This window comes from Gopherus evgoodei, chromosome 20 (assembly GCF_007399415.2).
Source record: "Gopherus evgoodei ecotype Sinaloan lineage chromosome 20, rGopEvg1_v1.p, whole genome shotgun sequence".
Taxonomy (NCBI): Eukaryota; Metazoa; Chordata; order Testudines; family Testudinidae; genus Gopherus; species Gopherus evgoodei.
In genome coordinates, this window is record NC_044341.1 from 5,625,695 (window position 1) to 5,642,442 (window position 16,748).

General features: G+C 40.7%; 1 protein-coding gene across 1 annotated transcript in view; it reads left to right on the forward strand.

Moving 5' to 3' along the window:
* Positions 1-15,521, forward strand: part of LOC115637464 (nuclear transcription factor Y subunit gamma-like) — a gene marked incomplete at its 3' end in the record, with an annotated part of 47,917 nt that extends 32,396 nt beyond the window's left edge. The window contains 5 exon segments of the mRNA XM_030538714.1: positions 1,923-1,994; positions 4,373-4,486; positions 9,193-9,214; positions 9,217-9,287; positions 15,279-15,521. Of these exon segments, the coding sequence (XP_030394574.1) occupies positions 1,923-1,994; positions 4,373-4,486; positions 9,193-9,214; positions 9,217-9,287; positions 15,279-15,521 (522 nt within the window).
* Positions 15,522-16,748: the final 1,227 nt, after the last annotated feature.

Here is a 16,748-nt window from a genome sequence, read left to right on the forward strand (position 1 = left end):
AATAACGCAGAGCTGAAGAGAATTTTGTCGGATTTATTTTTAAAACGTTCACCTATAGGCTGAGAATGAACAATAAAGATTTCACCACCCAATTTTTTTCCACTTAAAAGATAAACCTCTGAGAATAAGGGCATATAACAAAAATGCCTTTTCAAGAACAACTGACATCTCTACTACGACATTACGGTAATCTATCCTAAATGCCAGTTTTTCTGGTTTTAATTTAAATTAGCTGAAAACAAAAGGGCTCAATTTGAAGATGGTCCATTTGAAATGAAGAACCCTATTCTGATACGGTAGCCTAAAGATAAGCTTCCCCTTTCCGCATGTTATATAGTCTCAGCTCAAGAAACAGATGTAGCAATCTGTATGCAGAGACCAGAATTAATTACTTTGATCCCTTAGTGCACTGAACTCTTATGTGCAAGAGCTATAGTTTGTCTTCATCTGCATGTGGTAAGGGTTTATTCTACAGCTCACCTAGTGTGGGCAATTTAATTTCTAACACTGCTGTCATGTGAATATATTTATTGCATTGCACGTTAGAAGAATGTTGAATACCGAGTGTGTAAGCTTCTGCCTGAATGAAAATTTTAATAAGGACTGTAGGGGAAAAACAATTATAAAACAGTCCTATCCAGCCACCCTGCACGTAATCAGGCACTGAAATTATTATGTCTAGTAAAGCCAACACACTGAGTGCTGCAGCATATGTGGACCGGGGCAAATTTGAGAATTCATTTACATGTGTTGTGTAGTAGGGGGTCAAAGCAGTTACCTGAGGTACAAACTGTTCTGGTTGACTGCTCTTTGAGACAATCTTTATTTCTGTTCTTGTGCTTTTGTGTGTGCACGCTTTAGCTAGAATTCTGGGGAAAAGAGGATCCGTTTAAGAATGTTTTTTTCCCATAAAACACAGAGAAATGCAGCCTAATCATGGAGGAACTGTAGAAAATAGTACTAAAGATACATTACAGCTTCAGAATTAGTTAGAAGAGGCTTGGTGAAAATGTTGATGCTTAATTTGGAAAAAGAAAAGGTGAAGAATTGATCTCTTAAATCTTGCTTAGCTTCTAGTAGCCAGACAACATGCCATGCTTCTCTTTAAACCAAAATAAATACACAATATATGCAATGTCTAATAGCCATAGTACTTATTTACAGGAATAAAATTATTTCCCTCCCTAAAAATAACCAAATGCAAGGTGTTATTCAACTGTGGCACAACCTAGAGAAGACTTGTATCATTGAGCTTTCCTGGAAAGGATTCACAGATCTGCACAGAAGTCGTAACTAATTCAAAGATTCTAGAAGATAAGGCCGGAAGGGACCACTGTGACTATCTAGTTTGACCTTCTGCATAACATAGACCAGGAGTAGGCAACCTATGGCACGCGTGCCGAAGGCGGCATACGAGCTGATATGCAGTGGCACTCACACTGCCCGGGTCCTGGCCACCGGTCCGGGGGGCTCTACATTTTAATTTAATTTTAAATGAAGCTTCTTAAACATTTAAAAAACCTTATTTACTTTACATACAACAATAGATCAGTTATACGTTATAGACTTATAGAAAGAGACCTTCTAAAAACGTTAAAATGTATTACTGGCATGCAAAACCTTAAATTAGACTGAATACATGAAGACTCGGCACACCACTTCTGAAAGATTGCCGACCCCTGCAATATAGTATGTAACAATTTGAATGGCTAGGAAAAGTGGATAAGAGGGTAAACATCAAGTGTTTGTAGTTACATTACCTTGGAGAATGAAAATCATTGCCTGTTACAGGAGACAGATACACTGTTTAAAGCAGAAAGGGCCAATTTTGAATTCTTCTGAACATCACTTATCTCTTACTTTCGTTTTGAATTATGTGGTCTTAAACAGTTTATGAGGTCTCCTTTTTTTGATCTCTGCAGAAAGACTTCAGAGTGCAGGAACTACCACTGGCTCGTATTAAGAAGATTATGAAACTGGATGAAGATGTGAAGGTGAATTCATATTTGGTCTTTTACATTGTGAAACAAAACATGTGGTTATGAACCCTGTTGATGAGCACTATAGATGTCATTTCTCTGAGTTGCAGAGTATGTAAGAAAAACAACCTTATTGTTCTTGAAATCTGTAGAAGAATTAAAATACCCCATCAGCTATCAGAACAATTTCACAGTTTCACAGCCCCCTAGAAACTGGAGTGATTGTTTCTTTTTGAGGAGTGCTCTAAAATGATAAATATGTGTGTGTCAAATGAAGAATGGAAGTAATATCTCCATGTTACGTATAGTGAACTGAGGCACAGAGAGTTGACATACTAAAGGTCAGACAGGAAGGCTGTAGGAAAGCCAGGAATTGAATTGGACTCTTGAGTCCCAAATCAGTTCCTTACCCACAGTATTATCCTTCCTCCCAACACATTAAAGTCTGGAGATTATTTATTGACCTATAGAGAAAAGGTGCTCAGGATACCTTACGGAGATTAGTTGACTGCACCATTGTGGCGGCTGCAGCTGTTAGTAGCTTGATAGATTTCACAGTATTTTTCAGATACGTTGTTGGACAACTGTTTTCATTACTTAACTAGCTTGTATAGCAGGGCACATAATTTGTACATTTTGCATGAAAAACAAATTTCCTGACGTCTTGAATAAAGCATTTGCAGACGACTTTCAGTCTTTTCCCAGTTCTAGTAATGACTAGCTTCTGTCTCTGTTTTTGTACCTCCTCCTTATGTCTGTGGCTTTTTCATTCACAAAACTACAAAAGCATTTAATATAAACATAGTAACATTTAAAAAACCAACCACCCTACAAAGGTATTTCAAATATTAGTACAAAACATCATATTTTACATTTTATCACAGAAGTGTGGCCTTTGATATTTCATAGATTTTAGATCTGAACCCTTGAAACAAGCAAACTAAGAAATCAGTATTTATTTGGCATGTGATGGAGGCAAGTTCTATAGTCGTCATCCACATGGGGATAAGGGCATGCATAGATCTAAGGGGAAAACTGGCACATCTACTCATATAACAGGAAAAACAAAGAAAACCCTACTGTAAATATCAGGGATTTTTTTGTTACTTATCCAATGATCTTTTTTCCTTAAATTAGAAGATTTTTATGGGATGCCAATTTCCAAGAGAGTTCATGGAGCCAATGACTTCCATCCTTTTCCTTGTGAATACCACTCGTAGCTTGGGAGACTTTAACATTTAAATAAGCTCAGTGAAAAAGGTGTGTTCGTTGGCTCCGTTTGTTAATGCAGACTTTTTTTAAAACTTTGAACTAGATTGAATCCAAGCCTCCTGAGTCTCAGTTCAGTGCCTTAACTAGATTAATGCCAAATTCCCTGTAATGATGGGAAAAAGGAGATGGAAAGTAAATAATATTGTTTTCGGATGGTCATTTTTTAACAGGAAGGAGATTATCCAGGGAAATAAGCCTAATACAAAGGTAGCTAAAGTGAAACAGTTCTAATAGAAAGAGAATTAGAGCCAGATTCTGTTAAGAAAATGAAATTTGGTGAGACTTGTGATTTATTCATTTATTTATTTCTTTATTTTAAATCTTTACAATCTGTTTTTACTCTGCCTGCATTCATTACCCTAGTATGTAAGTCACTTTGTAAATGAGTATTGATAGCCTCTGACTGTAAGGATCAGATTTTTAATTGAGGCCTCAATCTGGCCTCTAAATTTGTGCCCTCATTGCACAAACAAAATTTGTACATATAAAAATGATTCATGTGCAAGCATAGTAGATTACTGACTACCCAGTTTCACACATATTGATGCCATATGCTCCTGCAAGTTAGGAGGTTTGTGAGCATAAAGTTGAAACAGGTGCTGAAAACTTGGCCCTAAAATGTTAATCGTAACCTAAACTTCCACAATACATATTTATATCATCTACGATAAGTTAGCTTGAAAAGTAGTGAGAGCTGCTGGGATAGATTATCCTCCATCAAAGAGAAAGAAGAAACTGTTAACCTGTGAATGGAAGGCCTGTCTGTCATGTAAGTTGTTAGTGGAGTTTCACTTCTTGTGTTAGCATAGGGTAAGCCAGTGAGCTATGCAAAATTAAAATCTGATAACCTTCATATTTCAATAAATAAACTTCTCAGGAAAACTGTAACTGACCAGTATTTCTGTTACAGTGCTTGATTGAAAACTGGTAGCCCTTTGTACTTCCACATCTTGCAGTGAGATGGCGTTCAGATTTAATGTGGAAATCCCCTAATCTCCCAAACTAGCATTTTATTCATCCCTGGACTATTTTATCTATTAATACGATATCAAGCTTTTATGATAGAATCAAGTGTAGTACATTGATTGATGAGTGAATGAAATATACATTTTTCATTACAGATGATTAGTGCTGAAGCTCCTGTGCTGTTTGCCAAGGCTGCTCAAATATTCATAACAGAATTGACGCTACGGGCATGGATACACACTGAAGATAATAAGCGGAGGACTCTGCAGGTAATGAAGAGCTGTTTCCATGAAACCTTGAACTGCCATGTCCATGTTTTCTGACCCCCTTATTTTCTAAATATGAACCTTATGCAGCCTTAAAACTCTGTGTCAGAAGGGAGTGAGATGGCGTCCCTGACCAGAGACAGGTGATGGCTGGAGACCATATACCTGACTGGGAACTCCTGGAGTATACCACAGAGGAGGAGATACAGGTGCAATACCCTGCAGCTGTAACAGTGCCCCTTTAAGATATACTATGCCTGTGGAACAGAACTGAAAATGCCTTTTTTCCCCTTACTTTCTTCATGGCTGCTGTTGGCACTTAGATGCCAAGGTGATACCTGTCTTCAAATGCCTCAGATAAGCTGAAGTGTGAGGATTGATAGCCCTTCTAATTTTTATCCTAGATAATATCAGAAAGGGCAGATATCTCAATCCTGTTGTGCTCATATATATGCTTTATAAGTCTAGCTTCAGTGAATTTCTCCTAATACCAAATAAGAGACTCTTCCTTTTTCTATGATTCCTGGAACCAGACCCAGGATTTTTAAAGACGTCTTACAGCTTTGATCATCATATGGTCATCTATTATAGAAGCAGTTTTTAATGTCAAATCACCTTGTTTGTTAGGAATTCAGCTGCTTTGTCCTTGAGTATCTTCAGAACTTGAACAAATGCTGTCCAGTAATGGTGACTTACATAATTTCATTCTTTTAGTTCCTTTTTGTTTGTTGTTTTTGTTTTTTTTAAATACCTCAATCTGACACTATACCTGAAGAGAGTAACTCCATGGTATGTATATCTGCATCACCCTCCAAATTCATAAATAGTTTGGGGAGGGATTTTAGTATCTCTGGTCTCCAGTGCCACCCTCTCATCTTGGTAGGCTCACTGACTCTCCTGTGGACTTTCCTTCTTCTAATGTACTTTTGCAGTCTACCTGTCTCTTTTAACTCTTTGCTCTTCACGCTTCCTCTTAGTCCTCTTAATTGCCATCTTACATGTTAACTTTGATCTCTTAACATCACTTGGGATACCATTTTTCTCAGATATGCTCCTAAGATCTCCTAGTTAACTCCTTTCCCCTCCTCCCCTCCAACTCCTTGGTTATGCTCACTTTGCGACCCTAAAATGTTTTTAAACAGTCTCTCTGGTGATGCACTGTAATATTGTCAGTTTTCGTTCAGGTTGTTTCTGACTATTCTAAAGAAAAGTCCCCTTGTTGAAGTTCAGTGTCATAGCACTATCTCTTGTAATTATCCCTTTGAGAGGATATTGAACATATTATGTTAAGTTCACTGTGAATTAGTGGCTCCATGCCCTTATTTCCTGAGCCAGTTCCTATGTAACTGTGACTAAATCAAGAGCAGCCTCTTCTCTTATCATAGAATCATAGAATATCAGGGTTGGAAGGGACCTCAGGAGGTCATCTAGTCCAGCCCCTGCTCAAAGCAGGACCAATCCCCAACTAAATCATCCCAGCCAGGGCTTTGTCAAGCGTGACCTTAAAAACCTCTAAAGAAGGAGATTCCACCACTTCTCTAGGTAACCCATTCCAGTGCTTCACCACCCTCCCAGTGAAAAAGTTTTTCCTAATATCCAACCTAAACCTCCCCCACTGCAACTTGAGACCATTACTTCTTGTTCTGTCATCTGCTACCACTGAGAACAGTCTAGATCCATCCTCTTCGGAACCCCTTTCAGGTACCCTTCTACCCCGCTATAACATGACGCGATATAACAAATTTGGATAAAACGCAGTAAAGCAGTGCTCCGGGGTGGGGAGGGGCTGCGCACTCTGGTGGATCAAAGCAAGTTCGATATAACACGGTTTCACCTATAACGTGGTAAAAATTTTGGCTCCCAAGGACAGTGTTATATTGAGGTAGAGTGTAGTTGAAAGCAGCTATCACATCCCCCCTCATTCTTCTCTTCTGCAGACTAAATAATCCCAGTTCCCTCAGCTTCTTCTCATAAATCATGTCCTCCAGTCCCCTAATCATTTTTGTTGCCCTCCACTGGATTCTTTCCAATTTTTCCACATCCTCCTCGTAGTGTGGGGCCCAAAACTGGACATAGTACTCCAGATGAGGCCTCACCAATGCCAAATAGAGGGGAATGATCATGTCCCTCGATCAGCTGGCAATGCCCTTACTTATACATCCCAAAATGCCGTTAGCCTTCTTGGCAACAAGGGCACACTGCTGACTCATATCCAGCTTCTCGTCCACTGTAACCCCTAGGTCCTTTTCTGCAGAACTGCTGCCTAGCCACTCGATCCCTAGTCTGTAGCAGTGCATGGAATTATTCTGTCCTAAGTGCAGGACTCTGCACTTGTCCTTGTTGAACCTCATCAGATTCTTTTGGGCCAATCCTCTAATTTGTCTAGGTCCCTCTGTATCCTATCCCTACCCTCCAGCGTATCTACCACTCCTCCGAGTTTAGTCATCTGCAAACTTGCTGATGGTGCAGTCCACGCCATCCTCCAGATCGTTAAAGAAGATATTGAACAAAACCAGCCCCAGGGCCTACCCTTGGGGAACTCTGCTTGATACCGGCTGCCAACTAAACATGGAGCCATTGATCACTACCCGTTGAGCCTGATGATCTAGCCAGCTTTCTATCCACCTTATAGTCCATTCATCCAGCCCATACTTCTTTAACTTGCCAGCAAGAATACTGTGGGAGACCGTATCAAAAGCTTTGCTAAAGTCAAAGAATAACACGTCCACTGCTTTCCCCTCATCCACAGAGCCAGTTATGTCGTCCAAAAAGGCAGTTAGGTTAGTCAGGCATGACTTGCCCTTGGAGAATCCATGCTGACTGTTCCTCATCACTTTCCTCTCCTCTGAGTGCTTCAGAATTGATTCCTTGAGGACCTGCTCCATGATTCTTCCAGGGACTGAGGTGAGGCTGACTGGCCTGTTGTTCCCCAGATCTTCCTCCTTCCCTTTTTTAAAGATGAGCACTACATTAGCCTTTTTCCAGTCATGCGAGACCTCCCCCGCTTGCCATGAGTTTTCAAAGATAATGGCCAATGGCTCTGCAGTCACATCCACCAACTCCTTTAGCCCCCTCGGATGCAAGGCATCCAGCCTCATGGACTTGTGCTCATCCAGTTTTTCTAAATAGTCCTGAACCACTTCTTTCTCCACACAGGGCTGGTCACCTCCTCCCCATACTGTGCTGCCCTTTGCAGTAGTCTGGGACCTGACTTGGTTCGTGAAGACCAAGGCAAAAAAAGCATTGAATACATTCGCTTTTTCCACATCTTCTGTCACTAGGTTGCCTCCCCCATTCAGTAAGGGGCCCACACTTTCCCTGACCACTACCTTGTTGCTAACATACCTGTAGAAACCCTTCTTGTTGCTGCTAACAAGGGATGTTAAGAGTAACTCCAAGTGTGATTTGGCCTTCCTGATTTCACTCTTGCATACCAATATTTTTATACCCCTCCCTGGTCATTTGTCCAGTCTTCCACTTCTTGTAAGCTGCTTTTTTGTGTTTAAGATCAACAAGGATTTCACTGTTAAGCCACGCTGGTCGCCTGCCATATTTACTATTCTTTCTACACATCAGGATGATTTGTTCCTGCAACTTCAATAAGGATCCTTTAAAATAAGCCAGCTCTACTGGACTCCTTTCCCCTTTATGTACTTTGTTCCTGCAACTTCAATAAGGATCCTTTAAAATAAGCTCTACTGGACTCCTTTCCCCTTTATGTGCTTTAGAACAAACTGTTCCAAGACACAATTATTTATGGTATCATGGATTGTAAGGCCAGAAGGGAATCATTGTGATCATCTCAACTGACCTTCTATATAACATAGACCAGCGTTTCTCAAACTGGGGTCCGCGAGGGTACTCCAGGGGTCTGCGAGTCATGTCCAGGGCTGCCGGCCCTGCTGATCAACTCTGCGTGTGCAGGAAGCGCTGGGAGGGAGGGGACGGAGCGGAGACAGGATGTGCTTGGGTGATGGGTCAGAAAGAGGCGGGGAAGAGGAGAGACAGGAAGAGGTGGGGTGGGGCCTTGGGGAAGGGGTGGAGTGGTGGATTGAATTTTTTTTCTTCAAATGGAAATAAACATCCGTAGGTTTGGTGGTCTGTGGAAAAAATTTAAATCAAAATGGGAGTCCTCAGGTTGCTAAAGTTTGAGAACCGCTGTCATAAACCATGGAACTTACACTCTAGGAATTATTTTAGTGGATCTTTTAGATAAACATCTAGTCTTGATTTACTCTTGATTTTAAAATGTTCAAAAATGTTTATCAATGATTCTTCCTCATAAAACTTAACCCAGTGAAAACCCGGTCACTTGGGTTGTGAAAAATCCACGCCATAGAGTGATGTAGTGAAGCTGACCTAACTCCCGGAAAAATTCTTCAATTGACCTAGCTCCTGCCTTTCGGTGGGGTGGATTACCTAGGTCCGTGGGAGAGCTCCTCTCTGAGATGGGAGGGGATAATTTTGCCATTACTGATCATCTTAGTGTTTGTAGTGGCTCACAGTTTGCGTGATTCTCTCATTCTGGTTGCCTGTCCTCTGCTGTTTCTGACTTAATAGTACTAGTTTTGTGAGTGGGACCATTTGGGGCTTCAAGGATGAGAATTCAGTTCCATATGATGGGCATTCCCAACTTTGATTTTACTCAGCAACCAAACAGATAATTCTAAAACGGACAGATTATTTCCACTGTTTTTGAATTGTTACAGAGGAATGATATTGCCATGGCAATTACAAGTTTGATCAATTTGACTTCCTCATCGATATTGTTCCAAGAGATGAACTTAAACCTCCAAAACGTCAGGTGAGTTGGGAAAACAGCTACTACTATTCTTTACGTATAAGTTTGATTTTTTCCACTATTTACATACTTCTGATATTAAATAGAAGTATAAAGTGAGGTTCAAACATAAGGCAAATACAGTTTATTGTATGTTTGTGTTCAATATTTATTTCAATCTCTTAGACATTTAGTTTTTTCTGTATTCTCAATGTGAACATTGCTGTTGCCAGTGCCTCAGAGAGATAATTGGGTACATTTTAGAAATCTAAAATCTAACGTGTACAGAACACTCCAGTGGGGATTGTATAAAATGGAACATTGATTATCCTCTCAGTAGGCACAGTTGTGTCTGTGTGTGGTTACACCAGATACCTCCTCCCAGAGAACAAAATCTGAGTTCAAGGTCCACATTCGTTCAACCACTGAAGTCCAGAAATTTGTTGTCTTTGTAAACATTTCTTCTTAAAAGTTAGTAATTGGCTTTACTTTAGAGGGGCCAAATGACTTCCTGTATAGAAATTTATTACAAAGAAATGTTCATGGAGAGGCAGCATATCCTAGTGGTTAGAGCACTTGCTCTACTGTGAGTTTGCTGGGTAATCTTAACAAGCCATTTATCTCTCTCTGTGCTTCAGTTTCCCAACTGTAAAATGGGGTAATGATGCTTCCTGGTAAGTTTTTTTTTTTTTGTTTGTTTGTTTGTTTGAATTTTTGAGATTTACTGATGAAAACCCTATATGAGAGCAGGGTATTAGTAAAAAGATTGAAGCTTTTTTTTTTTTTTTTTCCTTTTCACATTTCCATTCTGTCATTTTCAAGTGTCCAGTTGTCACTTGAGCTAGTTATGTGATGAAATTAAAACTTGTGCACCTACTGGTAACTGATTCAAAGGTGAAAACTGGTATGCGACTGATCTTGTAATTGCTGGTTGACAAGGCTGCTAACGGAGGTTATAAATAACAAAAGTTGCTAACGTTAAGAATGCTTAAACACCTAGAAACCTGTTGAGCTAACACTTCAAGGGTGTTGGAGAAGGAAACACGTTGTTTCCCGTAGAAGTACCACATTCTGCATTTTTCAGGGCAGTCATTGCTACTGTAAACATCCTTGACTGGAAGCTGTAAGGTGCTAGAAGGGAGCTTTCAGTCGGATGTTTACAGCGGCAGGCTGCCACAGTCATCCTGAGCACCAGGCCTGCTTTGAAACTTAACAGGTTGTATTTAAGAAGCACTGGTTTCTCTGCTCAAGCCCAATTTTGCTGCTTAAGAAATCCAATTTTCTGCTAGACCAGTTTATCACCTTTTGTCTAAAAGGCTTATTTTCCTTCGCAGTTGTACCACGCTGTAGATATATGTAGCTGTTCATCTTGGTCCAGCGGTCAGACTACTGAACCTCCCTTCTCTGCAAACTGACTGGTAGACTAAAACAGCTAAATTAACACCCAATACCATAAAGCTTTCTAGGAAATTCGTAGATTTACAGATGCTTCATTCAGTACCTTGTTCAGTAGCTCCTGGAATCATTGCCTGACTTCTTTTTAAATTTGTGTGGATTTTGTTACTCCTTTCTTTCTGGATAATTAGATCCAGTGTTTTGTAGGTGCTGGAGCAAATGATTTGCTTATTTGGAACTGCTGTTCTGATACTTTTGAAGGTTTGAGATTGCCTAAAACTTTGTGGCAAGTCCATGATAACCCTTAGAATTCTCTGCTCCAACTTATTCTCACACTTCCCAAAAGTGCTATAAAACAGCCTGCTTTTTTTTTTTATGTAGATTCCAGCAGATGTATCACTAGGACATTTCTGTCATCCATTGACTCCAAGGAGGCTTACTTTCACATGCCAGTGCGAGTAATATACGGAGAATTCCTTCAGTTTGGATACAAAGAGCAGCACTTTCCCCATAGAGCTGTAACCTTTGGCTTGCATATTTACCCTTTTCTTGATGGCCTCCTGTCATCTGAGCCCAACCACATTCCTGGCATTTCTTGGAAAAGCATGGTTTTCTCGTGAGCAGAAAACGGTCTGCTGTTAACCTCATCTCATTATATATACTAGTATTTGAGAGTGGTAGTAGAACATCACTTATTAGAAAGTATTCACTCAGGAATGATCTAGAAGATTATCTGTTATAGGAAAAAATCAGCAGCCTCCCATGATTTCTGTACATATTGATGGGACCATGTTCTGTATATATTTGCTTCACATGGTGAATGTCACATATGAGAACGTTGCACAGGTTCCTTCAGTCCCTTTCCACAGAGCTGCCTGCTCATTCTTATACAATATAGCAAAGTAATGATTCCTCTGAAGTGAATTTGTTGTTACTGTGGTATATAAAGAACAGGCTTCCAAAGGTGCACCCTAAACAAGAGCCATCTAGCAAAGAAAAATCTGTGCATGACAGTTTGGAGGATAGAGGGGCCTGCATCTCAGGAAACCTGGGCAAAATCAGGAAATTGGTTCAGCATAAATATGTTGAAACTAAAAGCAGTGAGTAGCAGCCTGAGATAACAAAAGCCAATCAAGATTCCAAAGAGTTCATGTTCAGTTCCCCAAGTCTGTGATTCTACAGAATGGTGCCTTTATGGCCCTATCCAGATAGCATAGGGAAAACACCCAAAATATGTACACAGCATTGTTCGCATCATTTGACCTTTCACTTCTACAGAGGCTTCTTTTTCATGGTGAAGTCATATTTGTAATCTAAGTCCAAAATATGAAGTCACTTCAATAGTACATTATCTCACCAGATGCAAATAACATAGTACTGTATAATCCATGGTAGTTCTTCTTGCGATCAGTATCACCAAGCCTTTCCCTATCCAGGTTGCACAACATAAATAACTGAAACTACATCAATATTTGTTTTGAAATAGGTCGCAATTTCTCAAGCCTAACACCTGTATATTCCCTGCCTCTGTGAACACTGCTGGATGACTAGCAATACATGTTCAGGGGCGGGAGAGCTTTGTGGTGATATCACTGAACAAAGTAGGGAAGGAATTTTCAGTGGAAAAACACACATCTAGTTCAACAACTTTGAAGATTAGCTGCCTGTAGGTGAAGGGGCATTTAGTTTATTTTTGGCTAAGGGCTAAAACTGGCAGTCTATCTCTGCCACAGCTAAAACTATCTGACAAGTTATTGTTCATTACGTCAGAGATTTAGGGGAGAAACTGTCACTGTTGTGTTGCTGTGGTAACTGAAGTTATGGATTTAAAAGAAGAAGTATGACTATATTTGTGTGCTGTGTAGAGTACAAAATGCATGCCCAGCTGGCTTTGGTAGATCTAGCAGTGTAGACGGTGAGGCAAGGTTTGGGCGAGTAGAGTGCCCTACGTACCTGAATCCCCAGGGTATATACCCCCAGGGTGTATATTGTTAGCCGTGTAGCATCCTGCTGCTGGAGACTTTCCCTGACATGGTGGTGGGCTCTGGCAGTGGGGAAAGGCTCCTGCAGCTCCCCATTGCCAGAGCCTGTCTCCGCTGTGCCACCCCACTAGAGCCTTTCGCTGCAGCATGTAACTGTGTGCGTAGGGCCTGTACTCTCCAATGCTGCCTTAAGTGTGGACATAGCCGAAGAGACAGCCTGGTTCAAACAAGTTCAGATTTAAACCAGTTTCTCCCTGGAGCACTGTAAAACATTAACCTAGAATGCATGCTTTATTGGGGTGCAGAGTTGATTTACATTTTGTTCAAGAGCTCGGTTAGGAATTTGAGTGTTGCAATCCTTGGAATAGGATATCTAAGTAGCTTGCTGAAAAGGAACTGCTACAGCTCTCCTCTCCCATGCATGGATTTTTCATGACTGAATCAGAACAGACTTGATTTTAACAACAAAATGGAATATGTTCTAACTTTAGAGCTAAGATCCTCACACTGCTCACAAAGAGCTTGAGGAAGCCATGTTAAAAAATACTCCAGCGAATGCACTCATGAAAGAGGAACTGTAAAACTAAATCAGTGGGTTGTTTGGTCTGCATTACCATTGGGTGATGCTGACATTACTGTTCGCCCCAAGATTCAGAAGCTGTTTCCTAGCTACAACAGACTATCATTTTTTAGTTTTGGTTGGGAAAAGAGTGTGTGCATTTAAGGAAAGGGCTTGATAATACATTACACTTGCATTTTATAGAGTTCAATCAAATATATATATGTGTGTGTGTGTGTGTGTGTGTGTGTGTATATATATATATATATATATATATATATATATATATATATATATATATATATATTTAGTGCAGGATTGACAATTCTGTCTTTCTCATGTCTCTCACCACAGAAGTTGGTCCAATAAGATACTACCTCACCCCTTTCCCCCCCCCCATCTCTCTAATTCTGTCTCTATCCACAGTAAGGTACTAGGGTCAGTAATATTGCATGCTTCCTCCATGTCATTCTTTGCCAATCTGTATCTCAGCTTTGACCTGAAAGAAATCCACTTCAGTGATGGAAGAAGACAGTTTATTTTCCATGGTCTCTTCAACCTTTCCTCCTGCTTGAAACTGACAAAAAAAAGGTGCCACTTAGTGTCAGTTGTAGCCATGTGATGTTTCTTAGGAACTGGGCTCATTTTACATAGGTCTCTAAGAATCCATCCAATAGTAACAACTGTCAGTCATTGTCAGTGTGAACAGGAACTGAACAGGCAATTTAGAGATGAAAGACTCTGTATGCCATTATTAAGCCCTCAGCCATTCAGTTTACATACACTTTGATCTTGTTTCACTTGTGTGTTTTTGTTTTGTTTTAATTGGCATCTCAAGTAATTGATACTGATCTATGGGCAGCCCTTATGTAATTTCAGGGAGTCCAGCCGGCTTTAGTAATGTGGAATCTGCCATGCTGTAGCATGTGTAAACATCCTACACTCTCAGCTGTGGACTCAAGGTGGCTGGGAGAGGGTTGTTTACTCCTTCTGCCATGGACTGAACATCTGGAGAACCACATTTAATTCTAGGTGTAGGAGCAATCTTTATTTCTGAAGAGCTAAAATGTGTGGTTTGTTCGAAAGTGTTAGCTCATTTCTGGCTAGTATAATATCCAATAATCCTACTTATGTTCCTGAAATTCCATTAATCAGCATTGTTTCTATATTCCCAAGGCCATGTTTAGATAAACTAGAATAGGGAAAAGGTACAACATTTCCTTTGCTTGAAACAAAAAGGCCAGAGCAGGACCTTCAGTTCTTCGAGAAAAGCTGAGATATCTCAATTGCCAGCAGAAGCAGACCATGCAAAACAACATCACTTCTCCTACCGTTCTAAGGCTATGTCTACACAGTGCAGCTTACAGGTGCACAGCTATGCTGCTATGGCTGTGCCCCTGTAAGATTCACAGAGTCGCCGTAAGAGAGAGCTCTCAGCACCCCCAATGAGAGTGTCTGCACTGGCGCTTTTCATCGGTAAAACTTTTGTCGGTCAGAGCGGTATTTTTTTTCACGCCCCTGACTGACACAAGTTTTACAGATGAAAATGCAGTGTAGACATAGCTTAATTCTGGAATGGTTTGGTTATAAAATCAATCATCTTTTTAAAACTCCTAGTGGTGTCACAGCGAAAGGTAGATGGAGGTTTGTGTTCAGCATGAGGGGTAAGGAGCAGGCTTCAGTGGCATGCAATGCTTTTGTGTGTCTCTTCATGGTGCACTTCCAATTAGCACTGTGCTAAGATAACAGGCCTTACTGGAATTTACTGCCACGCACTGTAATTGCATGGGTTTTAATTATGATAATTGTTTGCTCATTTGCTTTGCATAATGAAATGGATGATCACGTTGTACCTTAGAAATTTGAAATGCTTTGTTTTATGTAGCTCAATTAGTCTGTGGAAACCCATTTATTTTCAATCTGATTTATCCTTACAGGGCAGTTTGAATTTACTTCCCTTTGGCTTAAACTGTTTAGAACCTAGCATTAAAGAATCCATTGTACTGAGCATTGTTTATGGAAGTGGATTTCAGCCAAAATGCATAGTCTGTTTGTTTTTTTTCCCCTCCTGCATTCTAGGAAGAGGTGCGCCAGGCTGTGACTCCGGCTGAGCCTGTCCAGTACTATTTCACGCTTGCTCAACAGCCTGCTGCAGTACAGGTACAGGGGCAACAGCAAGGACAACAAACCACCACATCCACTACCACCATCCAGCCAGGACAGATCATCATTGCTCAGCCTCAGCAAGGACAGGTCAGTGATGTCTATTCGACATTGGTGAGGCCTCATCAGGAGTACTATCTCCAGTTTTGGGCCCCACACTACAAGAAGGATGTGGAAAAATTGGAAAGAGTCCAGCGGAGGGCAACAAAATTATTAGGGGGCTGGAGCACATGACATACGAGGAGAGGCAGAGGGAACTGAGATTATTTAGTCTGCAGAAGAGAAAATGAGGAGGGTTTGATAGCTGCTTTCAACTACTTGAAAGGGGGTTCCAAAGAGGATGGATCTAGACTGTTCTCAGTGGTAGCAGATGACAGAACCAAGGAGTAATGGTTTCAAGTTGCAGTGGGGGAGGTTTAGGTTGGATATTAGGAAAATCTTTTTCACTAGGAGGGTGGTGAAACACTGGAATGGGTTATCTAGGGAGGTGGTGGAATCTCTTTCCTTAGAGGTTTTTAAAATCAGGCTTGACATAGCTCTGGCTGGGATGATTTAGTTGGGAATTGGTCCTGCTTTGAGCAGAAGGTTGGACTAGATACCTCCTGAGGTCCCTCCCAACCCTGATATTCTATGATTCTATGAACAGGCACAGCATGAGGGCTTACAGTTCTACATAACGAGCCAAGTCCTCACGGTACCCTGGATATGAAAAGCCACATCTGGATGTTACCAATAATAACTAGTGTTACCTTAGCACTTAGAAGCCCTAGCCAAAGACCAGGACCCCACTGTGCTAGGTGCTGTACCAACACAGAACAGAAAGGTGGTCCCTGCTCCAAAGAGCCTATAAGCTAAGTATAAGACAAGGCGACAGGTAGCTATAGATGGGGATGCAAATAAAAAGCGAGACAATATGGTCAGCATGACAGGCTGTGGTTTCAGCACACCAGCAGTGTGACTTTTGCCAAGTTTTTGTTAGGCCTCACAGAACAGGAGAGTTTTGAAGGAGGATAATGAGGTAGCTTTGCACAGGGTGCTCCTTCCAAGTAACGGGGGCAAAACAGGAGAAAGCACAGAGGTGCTTGTTTGAAAACTTAAGTGGTCAATTGCTGTATTTACCTTACTCTGAAGGAGGGAAAAACTTAATGCCTTTCTGGTGATTTGCTAGAAAGGCTTTTGCTGCGCTAAGTAAATTGGTTTTACAACCTATATAACAGTTTCAGTTAATTTCAGTGTCATTATGTAACTGTTTTGAAAGAGACCAAGAGGACTATTGACAGAAGGTTTCCATCTCATTTGAAATAGCGGCATTTTTTTTCCATAGTGTATGGAGATGGAGAGGGACTGACTTGGTCATTTAATCATCCTCTTATCAGTGCAGGATTT